Source organism: Typopeltis vanoorti, chromosome 17, assembly GCF_054136105.1.
Source record: "Typopeltis vanoorti isolate ZY-2024b chromosome 17, IOZ_Tvanoo_1.0, whole genome shotgun sequence".
In the NCBI taxonomy this organism is placed as follows: domain Eukaryota; kingdom Metazoa; phylum Arthropoda; class Arachnida; order Uropygi; family Thelyphonidae; genus Typopeltis; species Typopeltis vanoorti.
In genome coordinates, this window is record NC_143565.1 from 112,682,052 (window position 1) to 112,703,078 (window position 21,027).

Here is a 21,027-nt window from a genome sequence, read left to right on the forward strand (position 1 = left end):
CTTTTTCTCCAGTTTTCATGTCACCTTTATTATCTCTAATTCCTTTTACAGCACTCGTTTCCTCCATTTCTGAGCTTTTTCAATAGCATCCAGAATATTTTGCCACCTTCCTAATATTTATTTTCTATGTTCTTACCAAAGTTTTCCCATGACTTTTGTTTACCTAGTTTCACACAGTGTTTAGAATTCCTACTTTTGTCTCTGTATTCTCTAAAAGCACATGCTGACTTTAATAAATTTAGTTTAATCCTTTATCCAAGTGTGAGCAAACAAAGTTTGCACCTGAAAATATCTTCAGGACTGGGGTAAGGTAGTGCAACTCGTAGCATAGGTGGCCAAGCTACCATCACTCCTATCTCAGTATCTCCCATAATGCAAAACACATCTCATTGCGGATATGTATAATGTTATGCATTAAGGGAAGGGCCACTACCCATACCGGTTTCGACGTTTATTGAAGTCTCGTCAGTGGGAGCCAGGCCTTGAAGTGGAGATACTAGGCAGAAGCACTGGAGAGATCATCTTTACCTATAGGAGTTGCCATAAGGTGTGCCACCTTATTATTAAATTACTCTAGATTTAGGGAAAGATGTTGAAAGTTTATTTTTCACTTGGTTAGACTGGCAACTCCTAGAGTAAAGATGACCTCTCCAGTGCTTCTGCCTAGTATCTCCACTTCAGGGCCTGGCTCCCACTGACGAGACCTCACTTAAGGTCCGAACCGGTATGGGTAGTGGCCCTTTCCTTAATGCATAACATTATACATATCTGCAAGGAGATGTGTTTTGCATTATTGGAGATACTGAGATAGGAATGATGGTAGCTTGGCCACCTTTGCTACGAGTTGCCTGGTGTTGTACTGCATTACCCCAGTCCTGAAGATATTTTCAGATGCAAACTTTGTTTGCTCACACTTGGATAAAGGATTAAACTAAAATTATCATATGTTGAAAATGTATTTATCACTAGGTTAGACTATAATAGATTTTAGTTTAATCCTTTATCTCAGTGAGAGCAAACAAAGTTTGCGCCTGAAAATATCTTCAGGACTAAATATAGTGTTGTACTATCTTATCCAGTAAGTAGTGCAACACCAAGCAACTCGTGGCAAAGGTGGAGCAAGCTACCAGGCACTTCTAACCCAGTATCTCCCATAATGCAAAACACATTTCCTATGTGGATATGTATACTGTTATGCATTAAAGGGATTGGCCATCTACCCAGACTAGTTTCGACCTTTATTGAGGTCTCTTCAGTGGGAGCCAGGCCCAGAGCTGGAGATACCAGGCAGAAGCAGTAGCAAGTCATCTGTGCCTATGGGAGTTGCCAAAAGGTTTATCACCTTTTTTAAAAATTACTCTGGATTTAGAGAAAGATGTTGAAAATGTATTTATCACTAGGTTAGACTATAATAGATTTTAGTTTAATCCTTTATCTCAGTGAGAGCAAACAAAGTTTGCGCCTGAAAATATCTTCAGGACTAAATATAGTGTTGTACTATCTTATCCAGTAAGTAGTGCAACACCAAGCAACTCGTGGCAAAGGTGGAGCAAGCTACCAGGCACTTCTAACCCAGTATCTCCCATAATGCAAAACACATTTCCTATGTGGATATGTATACTGTTATGCATTAAAGGGATTGGCCATCTACCCAGACTAGTTTCGACCTTTATTGAGGTCTCTTCAGTGGGAGCCAGGCCCAGAGCTGGAGATACCAGGCAGAAGCAGTAGCAAGTCATCTGTGCCTATGGGAGTTGCCAAAAGGTTTATCACCTTTTTTAAAAATTACTCTGGATTTAGAGAAAGATGTTGAAAATGTATTTATCACTAGGTTAGACTATAATAGATTTTAGTTTAATCCTTTATCTCAGTGAGAGCAAACAAAGTTTGCGCCTGAAAATATCTTCAGGACTAAATATAGTCGTAGAAGTAGAAGTGCCTGGAAGTGCGTAGAAGTCATAGAAGTAGAAGTGCCTGGTAGCTTGCTCCACCTTTGCCACGAGTTGCTTGGTGTTGCACTACTTACTGGATAAGATAGTACAACACTATATTTAGTCCTGAAGATATTTTCAGGCGCAAACTTTGTTTGCTCTCACTGAGATAAAGGATTAAACTAAAATCTATTATAGTCTAACCTAGTGATAAATACATTTTCAACATCTTTCTCTAAATCCAGAGTAATTTTTAAAAAAGGTGATAAACCTTTTGGCAACTCCCATAGGCACAGATGACTTGCTACTGCTTCTGCCTGGTATCTCCAGCTCTGGGCCTGGCTCCCACTGAAGAGACCTCAATAAAGGTCGAAACTAGTCTGGGTAGATGGCCAATCCCTTTAATGCATAACAGTATACATATCCACATAGGAAATGTGTTTTGCATTATGGGAGATACTGGGTTAGAAGTGCCTGGTAGCTTGCTCCACCTTTGCCACGAGTTGCTTGGTGTTGCACTACTTACTGGATAAGATAGTACAACACTATATTTAGTCCTGATATTTTCAGGCGCAAACTTTGTTTGCTCTCACTGAGATAAAGGATTAAACTAAAATCTATTAAAATTATCATAGTCTAACCAAGTGAAAAATAAACTTTCAACACATGCTGACTTATTTGCCAGGAACTTTCGACATGCTTTCTTCTTTTCCTTCACTGCCTCTTTAATGCTGTATGTCCACCATGGAGTTCTAATTTTTGTATCCTTGCAGACAACCTCACCACACGCTTCTCTGGCTGAATCAGTCAATGTTTACTTCAAGGCTTGCCACTGAATCTCAAAGGTTTGTTCCTGTTCTCAAAGTCTTTCATTTTTTCTTGAATAATGTTTGTGTATTTTAGTCTACAGTTCACATCTGACACAGCTTTAGAGAAAGATGTTGGAAGTTTTTTTCACTTGGTTAGACTATAAATTATATATTTAGTTTAATCCTTTATCCAAGTGTAAGTAAACAAAGTTTGTTCCTGAAGTATCTTCAGGACTGGGGCAACTCATGGTAAAGGTGGTATAAATTCTCATCACTTGCCTTGATATCTTCCATAATGCAAACCACATCTCTTTTGGCAACTCGTATAGGTAGATATGACTTCTTCATTACTTCCACCTTGGTATCACCACCACTAGGTCTAGCTCCCACTGATGAGACCTCAATAAAGGTCGAAAGTGGTCTAGGTAGTGGTCCTTCCCTTAATGCATAGCATTATACATGTCTACAAGGAGATGTGCTTTGCATTATGGGAGATACTAAGGCAAATGAAGAAAACATATACCACCTTTACCACGAGTTTCCCCAGTCTTGAAGATACTTCAGGTGCAAACTTTGTTTACTTACACTTGATGAAGGATTAAAGTAAATATATAATTTATTCACTTTAAAACTTACATGTTCTGTACGTGACCTGTTGGCTCTGAATCCTGCTCCTTGTATATCGCTTAGCTTTTGGTCTATTTCTTTTTTTATTCTTTCTAATATTATTGTTGTTAGTATTTTTACTTTTTGTGTTTAATAATGATATTTCTCTCTAATTATTGCAATCTCCTTTTTTTTTTTTTTTTTGTGGTATTTCAGTATCCCAACATTCCATTCATCCGCCATTCTTGCATCCATATTTAGTTAAGAAATGGATAGAGTATATTCACCATTAAATATATATCTTCTTTTAATAGTTCATTTGATATACCATCTATGCTAGCTGCTTTTCTATTTTTATATTCTTTTACTGCTTTTTGTATTTCACATTTTTATTTCTTTGGTGTCTATTTTTAATTTTTTTTTCTTTTCTTTATGGTATTTGGATTTTTTTCATGTTTTTCTCTATTCATTATCTCTTTGAAGTATTCTGTCCATCTTTCTGTTTTTTTTTTTTTATTATTGATTATTTCCTTGTTTGTCTGTAATAATATCTCTTCTTCTTTTCTTGCCTGTCATTGTTTTTGTTTTAGTATCACCTCTTTTAGTTGCAATTTCTGCCTCATGTAGTAGGTTTTCAATAAACTCTCATCTTGCATTTTTTTAAAATCTCTATGTATTTCTTTATATTTCTCTTGTAAGTTGATGTTATTCTTATCTTGTATTATTTTTTCTTAATTTCTTTTCTTTCTTCAATTTTCAGTTTTCTTTGTGAAGATATCTACCATTCATCTTTTTTTTCTATGTATTCCTAGTATTTTTTCTACAGCTCCATGGTATATGTTTTGAATACCTGTCCATATTTCTTCTTTGTTTCTGAATTCTTCATGTTTGTTCTGTTTGGTCTGAATAAGAACTTCATTTCTTTTTTCATATCTACATATCTATTTTTAACCTCTACTGCATATTTTCTTTTAGTTTCCATATTTTTTACTTTGTTTATGTTATACATTCTATTTTTGCATTTTACTTTCTTTGTGTTCATTAACCTTATTTTAATTTCTTCTATTACTTAAAAATTGTCTCTATAAGCATCTGCTGCTCTCATTGATCTCATGTTCAGAAGAGATCCTCTCCATTTTCTTTGTATCATTATATGGTCGATTTGGTTATACAGTATGTTTTTCCATCTGGTGCTCTCCATGTTATGTTATGTATATTTTTATGCTGATTGGTGGATCCTCCTATTACTAATTGATTCCCCATGCAGATATCCAGTAACATCTCTCTATTTTCATTTATATTTCTTATACCTTCTTTTCCCATTATCATTCCTCTACCTGTATGATCATTTCCTATCTTAGTATTTAAATTGTCCATTACTATAATTATATCTCTAGGATTTGTGTCATCTATTTTTAAAAATTCATATTTTTCTTTTTCATCTGCATTATGCATATGCATTTATAATTGTCACTTTATAGAATTTTGAGTTAAATCTTGCACTTATGCATCTTTCTGTAATTGGTTCCCATTCTATCATTGCAGCTCTTGCTTTACTGGAGCTGCATCATTATTGATGTCCAGTAAAGCAAGAGATAGAATGGGATGATATAATGAATATATAATGGATGATATAATGAATGAATATAAAATAGAATGATATAATGCAATGATAGAATGGGAACCATTTTCTTTCTCATGTGTATTATTCTCATCTTTCCAGCATATATTATTGTTTCTCCTGAACTCAACTGGATCAATCCCTGTCCATTCCATCTTATTCCCAATATTTCAACTTTGTAGTCATTCATTTCTTTGGCTATATTTGCTGCTTTTAATGTTTCATACATAGTCCTCACATTCCAACATCTTTTTTTGTTCCAAATAGTTTGTCTCTTTTGGTTTTTTGTGTCTTGTCTGAATTTTCTGCTGTATTCCTCAGTTCCCTAGTTTCTCCATAAGAGCTTTCAGTAGGGGATGTCTTCCTGAACAGTTTGTCTTCATGTAGTATTACATTTTGTCAGATATTTCTGTGGTCCTGATTTCCATAACAAAGCACTTTTTTTACAAGAATATGTTGCTAGCCTTTTGCTTACCCTTTGCCCATTTACCTGGGCTTTGGGGCTGGCTTGTCTCAGGATCTACTTTGTCTGTACTTTCTTCAAAACCTTAATCTTTGTTTTACTGGGATTGAGTTTAAGTTCTCTGTTCTTGCTGATCTTATTAACTCTATCGAGGATTTGTCGTGCTTCTTTCTTGTGGTTATAGATGAGTACTATATCATCAACATTTCTCACATTACTGGCCAAACTTTACCTATCCTAATTTTTGTCTTCAGCTCATCCAGTGCTACACACATGATGTCCTCATAGATGCCGAACATATAAGGAGAAAGTAGACATCCTTGCTTAACTACCTTGCTACCTAAAGTCAATCGATTAATCCAACACCCGATCTTACTGTAGCTTCTTGCTCACTGCTAATCTTCCCACAACTTCATATGCTGAATATACTCAATGCTTTTGGGTAATCTATGAAGCATATTATCAAAAGAAGTCTAACTAGCTATTCTCAATGATTGCCTAAGGCAAAGGATCTGATCTTGAGTACACTTGCCTTAAAAGAAAAAGTTAAAAGAATTTCCTTTCATCTTATGTACATTCTTGTATAACTTTTTTTTAAGTTCCTAGTACTTCATGGATTGTGTTTCTTCTAAATTCAGAAGTAAAATATAAAAATACTCAACTCTCCCAATAGTGAATTCTTCAGTTCTGACAAGTCTAGTGAATATTGCTATCTTTAAAAAAAAAAAAAAAAAAAGGAAAAAAAGTACTGTATACTTTTTTAGATGCAGATGACTTCCATTGTCTGATGAAACACACCACTACTATATTTATTGGAGGTCTGAAGTGGCTGATTGTATGCTTAGAGAGGGTGTGGGAGGAGAATAATAGAAAGTAAACTTTGGCCACTGGCTTCTATCCTCCTTCCCACATACATATGCAGAGTGATACTGATCAATAAATATACTGCAAGTTGCAATAAAGCAGCTTTGTAGACTGCCTGCTACATAACACAAGAAATTGAACAGCATCGTAATGCAACAGGCTTGGGCATAATCCTTTGCTTCTACTTTTTTGCTTTCATGAGAAACAGAAAAGTAGAAGTATATGTAGAAACCACCTCTCATGTGTAGAGCTGATAGCTCTACACATGAGAGGTGGTCAAAACCTGTAGCACAATTGTACTGTGTATAAGGAAATCTTGATATCTCCAAACAATTCAGAAATTCTGCTCTACATAAACAAATTCTATATCTCAACAATAAATTAAACGAATGTCATCAATGTTCTCATAATTCTAGCAGGCTTCTCACAATAAGCTTCCTCACATATAGAGCATACAGTGCAGTCTCCTGCAACATATGGTCTGCAAAAAAAAGTTAAGTTCAGATATTAATTATTAGCAATATGCACTGCTCAAAACAATTAGGGGATATTTTAGTTTCTGCTGGATAATTATAAATTTCTGCAAATAATTATAACTATTGGGTACTTTATACATGAATAAATATTTCTTACTTATGGATAGGGTGTAATCGATGACATATTGTTTAAATAATTGATATTTATTACAAATTTAATAAATTATACATTTTAGCATGAAATAATTCTAACAAGAATAACAAACCTTTCCTCACACTGCAGAATGGTACTTCAAACAACAGAGGTTGTTGGAACGAAAGAGAATAGGTTGATTCAGTAAGTTTGAAGCTGAAAGGTGTGTGGATTTTGACTAGCAAATGCATTTTTATAACTTGAAGGAAATTGGAAGAATGCACAACATCCTTCAACATAGTAGTCAGTTTGATAGAATAGTACTCATGAAAGAAAACACCTGACTTGGTTGGCCAAGCAGTTAGTGTATCTGATCTTCAACTGACAGGCTGTGGTTTTGAATCCTACCATGGGTGTGATTGTCTTCAGTAATTCAGCAGTAGATGAATTTCACCCCCTTGCTTATTGGAGGCCTATAGTGGCTTGAAAAAGTTCCATGTTTGGTCTTAAGATCAGGGTTTCCAAACCAGATAGAAGATGAATTTAAAAAATACCAAAAATATATATATCATCATCATTATCAAATTCCTGCCATCTACCCTCAAGGGGTGTACAGGATATGACAGTACTACATGAAAAAATTACATCATTACTAACTTCCTATCTACAATTTTCCTCCAAATCAGTCTGTTACTTGTCAAGACTCCAACATTATCAGATCTTATATTTCTATCGTCTAAGGCACTTTGTACCGTATCAATCCACCTATATCTTGGTCTTCCTCTGGATCGTTTTCCTGCCAACCTGGCAGAGAACACTTGTTTTGCTAATCTTTCCTCTCCCATTCTATTTAAGTGACCATACCATCTGAGATTATCTCTGCTAACGCATTCCTGGATGCTGACAATGTCAAGTTCTTTCCTAATATCCTCGTTTTTATATGATATTGCCATTGATACCATCTGTTCACGCCTCTAATCTTTCTCAGGACTCTCATATCTGCGGTCTCTAGTCTTTGGTCAAGTGTTTTACTTCTGACCCAGCTCTCAGATCCATAAGTTAAAATTGGTTTGAACACTGTCTTGTATACAGCTAATTTAGTGTTCCGACTAATTTCTTTCTTATTCCATATGAATTTATTCAATTGACTTCCCACCATACCAGCTTTGCTGATTCTGTTGTCTATTTCTATATTTAGTTTACCATCTTCAGTAAAAATTGTGCCTAAGTAGCTGAAATGTTTTACTTGTTCCACAGGTTCTCCATTCACAACACAGTTGACATTTTCAATGATTCTGCCTATTTTCATTGTCTTTGTCTTTTTATTGCTGACCTTCATACCATATCTATTACAACAGCTATTCAATTTAGTCAGAGAATCTTGCAGACTTGTAGCGGATTTATTTAGAAGTATAACATCATCCGCATAAAGCAAAGAGCTGACATTAACATCTCCAATTTTGATATCAGGTTTAATACCACATTCCTTCATAATGTGATCCATATAGATAATGAATGACAGAGGGGATAATGTACATCCTTGTCTCACACCAGATTTAACATTAAACCATCTTCCTCTACTTCCTTCAATTCTAACTGCTGACTCACAACTCAAATACAGACTAAGTATCGCTTGATATAATGCCCCATTGACACCATATAACTGCAGCGTATTGAATAGCTTCTCTCTTGGCACCTTGTCATATGCCTTTTCCAAATCGACAAAACTTAAATACAGATCTGTGTTATATTCCCATGCTTTCTCGACTATTTGTCGTAAAGTGAAGATCTGATCCTGACAGCCTCTATTTGGCCTGAATCCAGCTTGTTCTTCACCAAGCTTTTCTTCCACAATTCTTCTCAACCGTTTCTCAAGTATACTTGCATAGATCTTGCCAGGAACACTCAGTAGGGAAATACCTCTGTAATTCTCACATTCAGTTTTATTTCCCTTTTTATATATGGGTACTATGAGAGCTCTACTCCAATCATCGGGAATTCATCCCTCTGTCCAGGCTTTCTGAACTATGCAGTGCAGCCACTGTAAGACTCTTATACCACCATACTTCAGCATTTCTGGTCGAATATCATCTACTCCTGCTGCCTTTCCACATTTCAAGCCTTTGATGGCTTTTTCTACTTCAAGTATGGATATGTATTCCTGACTGCATGTCTGGTCAGTGTTTTTTTTCACTGTGCTGTCATCACTGCTTGTTTCATTTAGCAGTTTTTCAAAGTAATTACTCCATACTTCAAGGATATCTTTTTCTCCTGTTTTCATTTCACCTTTATCATCTGTAATTCCTTTTACAGCACTCTTTCCTCCATTTCTAAGCTTCTTCAACAACCTCCAGAATATTTTGCCACCTTCTTGATATTTATTTTCTATATTCTTGCCAAAGTCCTCCCATGACTTTTGTTTAGCAAGTTTTACACACTGTTTAGCTTTCTTACATTTGTCTCTGTATTCTGTAAGAGTAAAAGCTGACTTATTTGCCAGGAACTTTTGATATGCTTTCTTCTTTTCCTTCACTGCCTCTTTAACTTCCTGTGTCCACCAGGGAGTTCTGATTTTTTTATCCTTGCACACAACCTCACCACATGCCTCTCTGGCAGAATCAATCAATGTTTCCTTCAGAGTTTGCCACTGAATCTCCAAGGTTTGATTCCTGTTCTCAAACTCTTTCATTTTCTTTTCAATAATATTTCTGTATTTTAGTCTACAGTTCACATCTGAGAGCTGCTCAACTTTTATTCGCTTTAAAACTTTCTTACATGTTATTCTTTTCAATATGAAATTCAATTTTATCCTGCTCAAGACTAAATAGTGATCACTTCCAATTTCAAATCCTCTGTACACTCTGGTGTCCTGCACCAGGGAGAAAACATCACTATCAACAATAACATAGTCAATGAGACTTTTCTTATTCCTAGCCTCTTCTCTCCATGTGAATTTGTGCACATTTTTATGTTGGAACATGGTGTTAGTAATAACCAGTCCATGTCCTGAGCAGAAATCCAACAGATATTTGCCATTATTATTAGCTTTGCTCTTTTCTCCAAATTTTCCCAAAATATTTTTGTATGTCTCACAATCATTTCCTACTCTGCTATTTAGATCCCCAACAAGGACCAACTTTTCCTTTTTCATTGTGTCAGTTGCTTTTTCTAAAGCCTCAAAAAATTCCTCCACTTCTACCTTAGTAGAACCTTCTGTGGGACCATAGGCACAAATAAGTCTCATTGTCCAGTTCCCCATTCTCATATTTGCCCACATTACTCTACTTGAGACTGACTGCCATTCAAGAAGATTAGCCTCGTATTTTGTGTTGAATACTATGGCTACTCCTTCTTTTCCTTGATTGTCATTGCCTGAATATAACATTTTGTATTTATTGCTCAGAAAGATCTCACCAGTTTTGGTCTTTTTTGTTTCAGTCACCCCTATTATGTCGATCTGGTACTTATCTAATTCCTCAGCTAGCTCCATTTCTTTGCCATTCAGGCTTCTTATGTTGATAGTACCGATCTTTAACTCTGGTGATGTTGAGTTGGGGTTTGTTTTCAGATTTGTTCCAGTAGCTGACTTTTCGCTGTTCGCCCTGGTTCCCTGGCGAAAACAACGGGGGCCTTGTTTAACCGGGCGACGCCCCAGCCGGCATGAAATTTTGTCATGTTGTACCATCATTTTTTATTTTGGTTTAACCAATAAGAATACAATTTGGTCGGCTAAATCCCAAATTGCCAGCCTATCCTCGTTCGTTTAGTATCAAAGTAGATACCCAACAGGGTGCACCACGAGAAGGTGAGGATTGGACATTAGGTCAGAAGCCCTGGTCGGTTCTCCGCATTCCTTTAAAGGCTATGTGGAGGTCTCCTCTCAGTTATACAGCTTTGACCCTTAAGCACCCCGTGTATATATATATATAAATATATATATATATAAATTAATAAAAATAAAACCCTTCATGGATGGGAGTGACTCCCATTATAAAAAAAGAATTTTTTTTAAAAATAAAATAAAATAAAAAATTTGGTAGATAGAAAATTTGGTGTGAAAAAGTGATTGGACTGAGTCTTTAAAAGTAGGATAATCTGTTAACTGGATTTCCTCTTGTGAATAACATGAAACATTTTCATAGAAGTTTTTGATGCATCATCCCAGTGTGGACCTGTGAGACTGATATTCTAAGGCTGGGCAAATTTGTGATTTTAGTTTTTGCAGTTATTCTGAAAATGAGTAATAGCTTGAAAAGAAAAAAATACCAAGTTTTTGTAAAAGTTGAGAATAATCTGGATGTAATGTGCTTGTGTCAGGAAAGACAAGAAATACAGGTCAAGTTAAAAAGAGATATCTGATCTTTCTTAGAAATTTTGAGTATTATCAAAATTGGGGGCAGGGAAAGCAAAGTAGTTTTTTATGACTCCCACTCAGGAAATATTTTTGTAAATTTGTGGTACCTTAGTACTGTAGGTAGGCTAATACGTTTACATATACATATATTTGGTTCCACAGAAATTCATCAAAAGATAGTTTACCGAATGACAATTCTTTGAATGAACAATTAATCGAAGAACACTTTAATGAGTGACAATTCAACGAAACAGCAATTTATCAAATACACAATTTGTTGAACAACAGTTCATTGCATGACAATTCTTCACAAATGCAATTGATCAAAAAAACAATTCACCAATAATTTTTTGATAAATTCTTCAATAATTCATCAAATGATAAATTTTCTTGAAAACTGTTATTTTAAATCATTTGATATGGATATGTAATGTCACCCAAGATGTAGTTAACATATGTAGGTGATTATTGAGATGTTATAATTATTTTGTGTTTTTTACAATATTATTCTGTAAGCATACCTGCTACCTTATTGTGTAGATAGTGATTTAAAGTTCTAGACAAGAAAGTTCTTTCTACCTAATTTTTTTCATAACAACAATGATCAGATCGTAATCAAAACTGACAAATTTTAATTAAGATTTTAACTATAAAATTTAATTAAATTTCATCCAGCTAGAGCAGAATTATTAATATCATTTCAAAACTTCTTTATCAAAAGTAATCCTGTCAGAATCTGCATGGTTAGCCAGGTGATTATGTGCTCTGCAACCATATGCCTTGGAAAGGAATGTCCTGCGTTCGATTTTCGTCGCTGATGTGAGGAGCTTAAGGATCTTTCTCAGACACAGCCAAGTTAAGCCAGTTTTGGGCGTGGATTGCAGGGTTTTTCTCCCTAGTTTATCTGGGGTTTTTCCTCCTGCAAAACAGGGAAACCGGTCTTAAGAACACAACAATTCACAGACAATTACACATGGTTGAGTGTGGGGGTAATGATCCCACCCCATAGTGAGTTATGAAACCCAGAAATGGGAGGCCAAGGCACTACAGCCCCATGTAGGGGCTGTAGTGCCGAAGAAGAAGATCCTGTTTGAACTAAAACTGAACCATGCAGACTTCTTGTGGGTTTTACAAATTTCAACGTTTGCTCGTATACCACTAAGTCAGAGTTATTGCAATATAAAATGTCAACTTGTTGTTCCTTTGTAGCGTCGAATATAGTTGAACTGAAAACTGGAATGGTTGGACAAATTTTTGTAAATGATTAATATCGAATTGGAATAAAATTCATACCATATAACTGGGAGGGGGGGCATGTGCGTGGACATCACATACCAATACTACTACTGTTACTACTACTAATAATGGAACCTCCGTAGTTCAGTTGGTATAAATGAAGCCCTTTAGTTAGAATGACATGAGTTCGAATCCCATTCATGATGCAAAGAATGTTTATCAGTCCTCTTCAACTGAAGGTGAGCTATCTGGTCTCCAGTCTCATATGGAGATGGCAGGGATTTACTCCTGGAAACTGTGTGGGGGAAGATTCTTCCAGAGTACAGAAGTAGAACATCTGAATGAAGAGTAAGAGAAGTTGGTTTAGTGTTTGGAGTTGGATGTTGACTAGTAGCTGCTCTTGTATTTGTGTCTTCTTGTTGGAGGCTTAATGGATTTTTTACAACAAACAATAATAGTATTGTTCGTTATTTGTGTATATGTTACATTAATTGTTTTTGTAATCCCCGTAGATGTCCTAGTGACTAGGACGAAATATAGGAAGTATTAAATTCTATTTTAATTCTTTTTGAGTGTTGTAAAAAATCCATTAAGCCTCCAACAAGATGTCCTCACAGCACTTAAGCCTCTACACACGTAGTCTTGTATTTGTGTGTCTGAGTGAGGGAAATTGGAGGAATGGTATTGGCCAGTTCAGTAGAACACTGCTCATTAAAATGCCTCTAGGAGAGGCACAAATGAACACTATAATAAATTTAGTTTAATCCTTTATCCAAGTGTGTGCAAACAAAGTTTGCACCTGAAAGTATCTTCAGGACTGGGGTAAAGTGGTACAACCTTTCAACACAAATGAACACTGTATGTCTGTGGGATAGTAACTGTAGGAAGTCTGTGAAATGAAGGTCACCCGTTTAACTGAATCACTCACTTCTGCATAGAATCGAGCATTTTTTATGACTTTTGTTTTGTGCACTATTCCATATGTGAATAAACAACATTCCAAGGTAGGACAGATTTGAGATCTATACAGTTTTTCCTTTATTTGTTTTTGAAATAAATATATAGCTTTTGTTTTAAGGAACGGTTTTTAATTGGTAAGCTGATTGTTTTACATATGTTGTATTCCTGTTTTTAATTTACTTGTTGTTTTTATGCTGATGAAGTAGTTATTTTCAATATACGAAAAATTTGTACTTTAATAAAGTTTATTACTGTGGTTATTGCATAATTTTGTGGTTTTATATTTAGGAACATCGATTAGAAAAATCAATTAGAAATCAATAAGAAAAATTAGTTTGTAACTGAAAAAAAAATGTGGCAGCTGACTAGGAGACCTCCTTACTCGTTACTGACATATTTGGATTTGTGTATTATCTGGCAGCTGGCCTGTAGCACCACTTTGCTGCTGTACTCTCCAAATAGAGAGGGTTTTGGGTCACTAAGGATATTTTGGTATGCCCTTGAAGGTTATCACTAAAATTGCATGTAGTAGGTGGGGAGGGGGGAACAAAAACAATAGCACGTTCACGTTGGGAAGTATTCACACATTTATCATACCAACAGGATCTTCTCTCATTACCTTTTGCGTGCCACTTCCACATCGGGCTAGTGGACTCAATTGACACAAAGTTTATACAGCATGTTTGCAACTCTTTTGGTAGAATTTTATTACTGCTTGTTTGTGTGCTGCTTCGCATCAGGGCTCACCTGATGTTTTCTTCATACTTTGTCGGGTGGTGTTTACTGTAAATCTACCCTTTGGAGGTATGTATGCACAACTCTCTTTCTCTGCGTGTGCACGTTTGCATGTGTACTTACCTGCATGCAGTTGTCAGTACCAGCATCATAAAATTTTCACAAGATTTAAAAAAAAAAAAAAAGGAAATTTTTTTTTTTTTTTTTTCACCCACAATATAGAATTTATAACTTTTTTCATTTTCCATTTTAGGTTTCACATTATACTATCGTAAACATAAGAATCAGTGGCTTGAAGTGTCAATACCTGATCCATCTCAGAATACCTTTACCTTAACAAATCTTGAAAGCAAAGAACTTTATCAGGTATACATTGTTGCTCATAGTCGTTCAGGAAGTAGTGAACCAAGTGAAACAGCATCTGCCCATACATCCCATCAACCAGGTAACTACCTTTGTCTTAGAACTGTGATTTTTGTTAACATAAATTACATGTACATATGTACAAGATTAGGTCAAATTGCTCTGAATATATATTATGCAATTGCAAAGTTATTTAATTAGAGCTGCTCATCCAAATATTAGAAGCTGTGCGACATAAAAAAATAAATTGCTTTCCTTGACTAGGATATATAGCTGGCAGTGATATATGCTTCCCATATATACATTAGCCATAAAACAAGAACAAAATTCCATAACTATTAATGTTTTTTTAATTAATTTCCCTGTACCAAACACTGAACACATTAAGAGCTGTTTTAAAATAATTCAACAATGAAATCTCTTTATAATATACCATTTTTTAATGTATCTTATATTTTCTTCTTGCTAAGGTATTTTTTCCTTCAATTTCTTGACAGGCAAGTACCAGAAAACTATTTTTACAGCTTATATACTTTTCCCCTACATCTAATAAATTTGCATGAATATGCATGAAAAGAATCAAAATGATTCTTTTCATGCATATTCTTGTTTTATTTCATGGAAACCTACCCAATGGTCAAAGTAAGTAACCTGGTCTGAATCTTATTGTGACTTATATGAATTATGATGGCTGTTTCTTATTGTTAATTAATCCTCTTCTTTACAGAATAGACAGGTTAATGAAAATAGAAAAAGTTGCACTTACCTAGCACCCTTATACATTCTGAGTAAAGAAAAAAGATTCCAGTTTTTTCTTTGGTGGGAAAAAAGTGGAAAGTTTGTGGCAAGGTTGAAAAATAATACAGAATCATTCTGGCAGTTTTTTTTTAGAAATATTTGATATATGGGATTGAAACCTTCTCATTTGTTGGCAAGTAGGTGGGGGATAAAGGATAGTGAGTAGTTATGTGATTATTTGGATGATACATAGGCTGCATCCTTGCTTTATCAAAAATTTGATGATGAGGAGTTCTTGCTGCAAGGTTAAATTATTGGAACAAAAAGTGTGGATTACTGAGTTGTGTTTTCTTGAACGATGATAAGTCAAGTTATTCTGTAGTGGGTGATGCCTTGTGATAAACAAAGCAGACAGTAGGTGCCATAAAAAATTCAGGTAAATATAATATTCAAAGAGAAAATGATAATCAATTTCTTTCTTCTGCCTGAATTTTATCTGAGAACATAAATTAATTATTTGAAGTAAATTAATCAGTTAAGTTACAAAATTCTGCCATGTGTGTGTTTGTTTTGATATAAATCCCACTTGTGAAAAGTTGTACACTTGTAGTACATTAGTACTTGTAGAAGAGCCTACGTAGCTCAGTTAGTATAGACGAAGCCTTTGGTCACTGAGCTACGTAGGCTCTTCTACAAGTGTACTCACATCTGTCCGTGATGTGAGGACCCTTTATCTGATTTCTTTCGATGAAAGGTGAGTTAGCCAGTCTCATACGGAGGCAGGGGGTTATTTCCCAGAAACTCTGGTTTTTACCCCCCCCCCCTCTCCAGAACAGTCAACCAGCCCCGTGAACACACACACAGTCAGGAATACCTAAGACCCAGCCATAAGACTGATTCGTCAGCTATGCCAGTCCCAAGTCTTGATAAAATGGGAGGGAGGATTGAGATGGGGCCATACTTTCCTGTTAAAAGGGCCTCAAGGCTGTTGTATTATCATATGATAAATAAGTACTTGTAGGTTTACAATCTATTGTTTATAACCATTTGTGGGTGAACTAAATGTACTTAATCTAAGATACCTTTGTTTAAAACCATACATGAAACTTTTCAAGCCACTTCAGTAAAGAATGGTTTCAACTGGGCAATGAAATTCATCTATCAGTTTTTTTAAAGACATTCATAAATATTCATTTCTGCTGTGAGAATTTTGAGCTTGTTGGTTGGAGAGCACATATGTTATCCATACAATTTACAGATGTTTAGTGAAGTTCTCCACACATATGCATAGTAAAAAAACTCCATTATGGTAAGACTCCATGCAGCAAAATTTTTATTGAGATATTAGCCTTATAGTAAGGGCTGAGGTTATATGTTGAGAATAGTTTTGACAGATTTAAAAGCTTACATAGCATATAGAGCTTCCGTACCTCAGTTGGCATAGACAAAGCCCTTTGATTGGAAGGGTTTGGGTTCAATTCCTATCAAAGATGTGAAGAACTCAAGCAAAGACTGATCTCTTTTGACTAAAGGTGAGTTAGCTGGTCTCATACGAAGATGAAGGTTTTTTTCTCCCAGAAATTCGTTTTTTTTTTGTCCCTCAGAACACGCAAACTGGCCTGTGAACACATGCTGCAACAGTCACCCCCAGTGGCAGGCTTGGTGACAGGTCAGTTGGGGGGGTGGGGGGGGTTGTACTAATAAAAGTCGCATCGATGTAACATGTGGACCCTGCATTAGAAGCAGGATAGATGCTCAGAGCAAGAAGTAGTAACTTATATAGTATACATATCACTGGAGAAGTGGCACTTTAGATAGAAAAGCAGCTCAAGAATTTCCTGCAGCGAAAATCATCATTAACTTGTTCCTCCTGAACTTGTTTTTAATGTGGATTAAATGGACCTTTTCTGGAAAAGGACAACCTACCCACACTTTTATCATATGCAAAGAAAACTTACACCTGGATTAAAGGCTATTAAATATTAGTTAACTCTTTTGCTAGGAGACATTGCGGTGACTTTAAGTTAAAGTTGATATACCTGTTTATCATTCCAAAGACACCACAGAGAATGAAAGGAATTTTAAAATCAAGTCTACCAGTGATTTGGAAATCAGATTTTTTTTTGCCCATCTGTAAAGCACTATTGTGAAAAGTGCAAAATAGAACCAAAAGCATGATTATTGCTTGATAATGCTTCAGGCTATCTCAGTAATCTCAACAAATTTAAAACCTGTATTCTTGTTAAAGTGATGTTTCTTCCACCTGACACTGCCATTTGAAAAAATTAAAATCTCTTTAAATAGAACCAAAAGCATGATTATTGCTTGATAATGCTTCAGGCTATCTCAGTAATCTCAACAAATTTAAAACCTATAGTCTTGTTAAAGTGATGTTTCTTCCACCTGACACTGCCATTTGAAAAAATTAAAATCTCTTTAAAACATAACACTTCCTGACAGCAACTACAGCAAGAATGTATAATGGTGACTCTGTTGTCACAGCCAGTTGCTGAAGACACTGTCATTCAGTCAATCAAGGGCATAATTTAACCATTGCCCTATATTGGAAAGTTTAATACATTAATTTTGTTTTTTCTTCTCTTGGTGTTGTTTATACTGTGAAGTGCTATTGTGAATATTAACAACACCTAAGCCTTTGTATAACTTACACCACTTCATTAATACAATGTATGGATCAGGTGGTAATCAAATTTCAAGGCATACTATCTCCACCTCATAGTCAAGCAACTTGTAGGGAAAACAGATAACAAAGATAAACAATCCATTAAGCACTAATTTAATAAGCCAAAGGGCTATTTTACCGGCAAAATTGTTAATAGAAAGGGGGATAGTAAATCCCTTTATGTTTTTATAGCCGGGTACGAAACTCGGATCGATATCCATCGAAATCCATAGAGTTTCATGCCGAAAAAACTATCTGCGAAACCCAAGTGTAAATGATCACTTGGTTAGTACAACACCAGGGCAACTCCATGCAAAGGTGGAGCAAGCTCCGTCACTAACTTTAATATTCTCTCATAATGTAAAACCCAGCTCCTAAGAGATGTATATATTGTTTTACATTATGAGAAGAGGTCACTACCCAGACCGGTTTCAACCTTTTTTGAGTTCTCATCAGTGAGTAGGTAGACCTGGAATATCAAGGTTTTAAGTGAACACGAACTTACATACCTCTGCTATCGAATTGCCAAAGTGGTGTACTTCTATATTAATTGTTAATTACTAATTTAATAAGCCAAAGTTTTGTACCCGGCTATAAAAACATAAAGGGATTTACTATCCCCCTTTCTATTAACAATTTTGTCGGTAAAATAGCCCTTTGGCTTATTAAATTAGTAATTAACAATTAATATAGAAGTACACCACTTTGGCAATTCGATAGCAGAGGTATGTAAGTTCGTGTTCACTTAAAACCTTGATATTCCAGGTCTACCTACTCACTGATGAGACCTCAAAAAAGGTTGAAACCGGTCTGGGTAGTGACCTCTTCTCATAATGTAAAACAATATATACATCTCTTAGGAGCTAGGTTTTACATTATGAGAGAATATTAAAGTTAGTGACGGAGCTTGCTCCACCTTTGCATGGAGTTGCCCTGGTGTTGTACTAACCAAGTGATCATTTACACTTGGATTTCACCGATAGTTTTTTTGGCATGAAACTCTATGGATTTCGATGGATATCGATCCGAGTTTCGTACCCGGCTATAAAAACATAAAGGGATTTACTATCCCCCTTTCTATTAACAATCCATTAAGCAGTTCTGGAGAGATCACATCATGAATGCTAAAAATGACATCAAAATAGCGTGGAAAAAAATATTGCCTGAAATATGCAAGAATTTGGACCAAGAAGAAGAATCAATCATTCATAACATTTTCTACTTGGCTAATGAAGCAGGACTGGAAGATGTTAATGAAGAGGATGTTGAGGAATCACTGCTGTCCCATGTGGCTAGAGTCTGAATAATGATGATCTTTGAGAATTGACAGAGCAAAAGGTTCAGGCAGAATCTTCAGCCTCTAATTTCAAAGATGACAAAGACAACTTATTACACACTTTCTTATTAAAAGCATCATAACAATCATGCAAATTATGGACTAATTCTTAGAAAATTATCCAGATTATCAGTGAGGATCTAAAGCTAGGGATGGGGTGTTATGGAAACAACATATTGCTACTAAGAGCAAAAAAAGTAAAATTACAGTCAACTTTTCGTGACTACATCTTTAAGATGTAGCCATGAAACCTTTCAAGCTCTCAGAAGACACTTAGCCTGGCCCTTCATTAAAAATGTAAAACTATTAGTTTCATCATCATCATCATCATCATCATCATCAAATTCCTGACATGTACCCTCAAGGGGTGTACAGGATATGATAGTACTACATGAAAATTTTACATCATTACTAACTTCCTATCTACAATTTTCCTCCATATCAGTCTATCGCTTGTCAAGACTCTAATATTATTATTAACAGATCCTATATTTCTATCGTCTAAGGCACATTGTACTGTATCAATCCACCTATATCTTGGTCTTCCTCTGGGTCGATTTCCTGCCAACCTGGTGGAGAACGCTTGTTTTGCTAATCTTTCCTTGCCCATTCTGTTTAAGTGACCATACCACCTAAGATTAGCTCTGCTAATGCATTCTGGATGCCGAAAATATCAAGTTGTTTCCTAACATCCTCGTTTTTAATATCATATTGCCATTGATGCCATCTGTTCACGCCTCTAATCTTTCTCAGTACTCTCATATCTGCGGTCTCTAGTCTTTGGTCAAGTATTTTACTTCTGACACAGCTTCCATAGGTTCCCCTTTCACAACACAGTTAACATTTTCAACAATTCTACCTATTTTCATTGTCTTTGTCTTTTTAATGCTCACCTTCATACCATATCTATTACAACAGTTATTCAATTTAGTCAGGTACTCATGCAAACTTGTAGCGGATTTATTTAGAAGTATAACATCATCCACATAAAGCAAAGAGCTGACATTAACATCTCCAATTCTGATATCATGTTTAATACTACTTTCCTTCATAATGTGTTCCACATAGATAATGAATAACAGAGGGGATAATGTCCATCCTTGTCTCACACTAGGAAAAACTATTAGTTTATATATATATAATAATATTGCTGAATAAAAGTTCAATACTGTTTTATTCATGTTTGTGTTTTTACCTTTCCCTATTTATGTTAGGTTAAAAATTACCACATTTAATGGTTTCATTTAGTGCTCTAAATTCTAAGAGCATTAAAATTACACGATAACCACAGTAATAAACTTTAAGGAAAGTACTAATATTTCTTACTGAAAATAACAGTACATCATCAGTGTGTAGAAACAACAAGCAAATTCAAGAACAGGAATACAGGGTACATACAACAGTGAGTTTACTCATTAAAAATGATTGCTAGAAATTAATATTGATATTAAAACTATTTTTGAGGGGTGCTTAAGGGTCAAAGCTGTATAACTGAAAGGAGACCTCCACATAGCCTTTAAAGGAATGCGGAGAGCCGACCAGGGCTTCTGACCTAATGTTCAATCTTCATCTTCTCATGGTGCACCCTGTTGGGTATTTACCTGGATACTGAATGAAGGAAGATGGGCTGGCATTTTTGGGATTTAGCCGACCAAATTGTATTCTTATTGACTTAAACCAATATAGAAAATGATGGTACAACATGACAAAATTTCATGC

At 35.4% G+C, this 21,027-nt stretch overlaps 1 protein-coding gene across 1 annotated transcript in view; it reads left to right on the forward strand.

The window, feature by feature from the left end:
• The window catches only part of LOC150097802 (cell adhesion molecule Dscam2-like), a 208,031-nt gene that overhangs the window by 154,850 nt on the left and 32,154 nt on the right, over window positions 1–21,027 (forward strand). Inside the window, exon 12 of the mRNA XM_090407344.1 lies at window positions 14,442–14,633. Coding sequence (XP_090263470.1) covers window positions 14,442–14,633 — 192 coding nt within the window. The remainder of the gene's footprint in view (window positions 1–14,441; window positions 14,634–21,027) is intronic.